The following is a 2,494-nucleotide window of genomic DNA, read 5'->3' as shown; positions in this document are numbered from 1 at the left end:
ATTACTGAAATAAATGAACTTTGTCATGATATTCTAATTTATTGAGATGCACCTGTAATATCAGAGCAACCTGGTCTGGCTGAGACCGGGCAACCACAACATGCTCTGGTTTGACCCTGCCTGGGGACCTTTTGTTGCACTTTCTCTCCCTGTGTTTCCTGTGTCTCTAACTGCTAACTATCAAATAAAGGCGAGAATGCCAAAAAGTAATCTGTAAAAACACAAGGGTTTGGGTAAGGGCATGCTAACAAAGCTTGGATCAGTCAGATGTAGTGGTTAAAGTCTTGTAACAGAAGTTGAATCTCTGTCTCTAGGTGCACTACGATGAGTTCATCCCCATGTTTGAAGAGCAGTACCCACAGTATCCGTGGAAGGAGGTGGAAGTAAGTGGGAATCTTTAGCCTGTTTCAACTTTTTCAAGAACTTTTTAAAATAAGGAACTAGACCTACATTTTGACCACAAGAACATGTCCAATTTTATTTCCTGAGCTGCACCTCCTGCCTTTTAACTAAACCAGACTGATAATCGTCAAAAAAATGTATTGGTTGGCTTCCCTTTCTTCCTTCTCCTACCTCTCACAGGCGGAGTTGTTTAAAGCATTCTTGGAACTCTTCCAGGCAGCTTCGGCTCGACCAGCTCCTTATGGTATTTGTCCCTACCCATCATCCCGGGCAATCTATGCTGTAGACCTCATGTTGAAGTGGAGTACAGGGCAAAATGGTGAGCATTTGTTCTATACTTAATTCAGTTGCAGGGTTAACAAACATCTACTACTGCTTTGAGCCTCAGCTCTGAAGAGGTTTCAACTTATAAGAGGTTAAGGGTCTTTTTCCATGGGTCAGTTTCACTCTTGGGAGGACTTTTAAAGCAGCACTCGCACAATAACCCAAACAAACTAAGTGATCGAAGCAGCAACTAAAAGCAATACAGTTTTTGTCAATGGAGTCCGGTAACTTTGAACATAGCAATATAACAGCCGCTGGTTAAACAGAAAGGATCTCACTCTTTAACAAAAAGGTTTATCTCTGCAGGAATCCTTTCCATAATGTTATCAGACACTTAGAATCACAATCAGAGCCTGTCAGTGGCAAAAACAAGCACTGTTAGTGAACATACTTTGACTGTGCACAATTGCCCTAAAAGGATTTTACAGGCCGGTTTGCGGCTGCTGGCTGCAGTGCTCTCGCTCAATACTGGACAATTTGTTGTCCACATTAGTCGCTTAGACACAAACACGTTGGAAAATAACGTCCAAGTTATAAAAAAGAACAACAGTCTTTCAGTCACATATGATAAAGCACCACTGTGTATCTAGCTAGTGGTGTAGTTTCTGATTGGTACTACGGTTGCCACGAAAAAGACCCCATCCAGAGCCAGTGTTTGGTTTGTTCGTTCTGGGCTACTATAGAAACATGGCAGTTCCCCATTGTCCTCCCTCTGTAGATAAAAATGGATCTTTCTGAGTCTTTTTGTTTCTTAATTTGTGTGCTTTCTGATCCTGGGTCAGGTGAGCGGGTCATGCAGCCTCAGATCCTGGAGTTGAACTTCAGCCCAGACTGCGCCCGGGCCTGCCTCTACCACCCCTCCTTCTACAATCACATGTTCCAGACGCTGTTCCTGGATCAGCCTGAGCACTGCCCGGTCACACAGATTGCATAATCAACTCAACAGCATAGGGGAGTGTCTGCAGTCATATTTTTCCCTCAATACTTTTCCATCTTCTTTCACACTTCCTCTATGGATCTGTTTCTCTGTTGGTTTGTCAGTTTGTCGTTTGTTGTTTGTAGCTCAGTTTGTCATAAACCCAGTTGCCTTTTTTCATTTCAGTGCAATGATTACAAAGTTATTCGCAATACTGCTTGTGTTGGTGATCCAAACCAGAACGCTATTGTACAAATGAGAAGCAATAAAAACAATGTTGGATAAACTCTAGTTGTATCATAAATGATTCTGGGACAAATAACTCTTGTTCTTGTTCATTTACCTCTTTTCACCTGCCACCTTCCTATTAGTTCTGTCTTGCCTTGTTGTTTCACATGTCTCCTCCTCAAGAAAGTCCAAGAGTGTGCGGAGCCCCAGAAGTCCTCGTGGCACAGAGAGTGGGGCATAGTGTTAGCTGCAGGAGTTGGAGAGGAAATGAAGAGGGTGAAGGTGAAAGAGAGAACACTCAGACCAACACAGAACAGCATGTGCTTGCTTGGAAATAGGAAAGTGTAAGTGAGCAGTCATCTACAAATAAGGACATATGTTTCTGTATGGTTGGAAATAGGCTTTCCATTATTGCCTTCAATGGATAGTGACAGCTGAAGAGTGAGAGATAGATAGCCATAGGTTTGAGCATTTGCCACAAGTCGGACTCAAACCTATGGCTGCATCCACTGCAGCAAGGACTCAGCCTTGGTACATGCCAACAGGTGAGGTATCTGGAACACCACAAGCTGCAATTTGAAACATATTTATAATGCACAAAAAATCACAGTTAACACACACACA

General features: G+C 42.8%; 1 protein-coding gene across 1 annotated transcript in view; it reads left to right on the top strand.

Annotated features, from left to right (window-relative positions):
• ttll12 (tubulin tyrosine ligase-like family, member 12) overlaps positions 1–1,928 on the top strand; it is a 9,175-nt gene extending 7,247 nt beyond the window's left edge. Inside the window, exons 8-10 of the mRNA XM_035680198.1 lie at positions 315–383; positions 583–721; positions 1,509–1,928. Coding sequence (XP_035536091.1) covers positions 315–383; positions 583–721; positions 1,509–1,660 — 360 coding nt within the window. The 3' untranslated portion in view covers positions 1,661–1,928. The remainder of the gene's footprint in view (positions 1–314; positions 384–582; positions 722–1,508) is intronic.
• The last annotated feature ends 566 nt before the right edge of the window (positions 1,929–2,494 follow it).

The sequence above is a fragment of the Morone saxatilis genome, unplaced genomic scaffold (genome assembly GCF_004916995.1).
Source record: "Morone saxatilis isolate NCDOM2014 unplaced genomic scaffold, NCSU_SB_2.0 Contig10, whole genome shotgun sequence".
Classification (NCBI taxonomy): domain Eukaryota; kingdom Metazoa; phylum Chordata; class Actinopteri; family Moronidae; genus Morone; species Morone saxatilis.
This window is presented reverse-complemented; position numbering and strand designations above follow the sequence as displayed.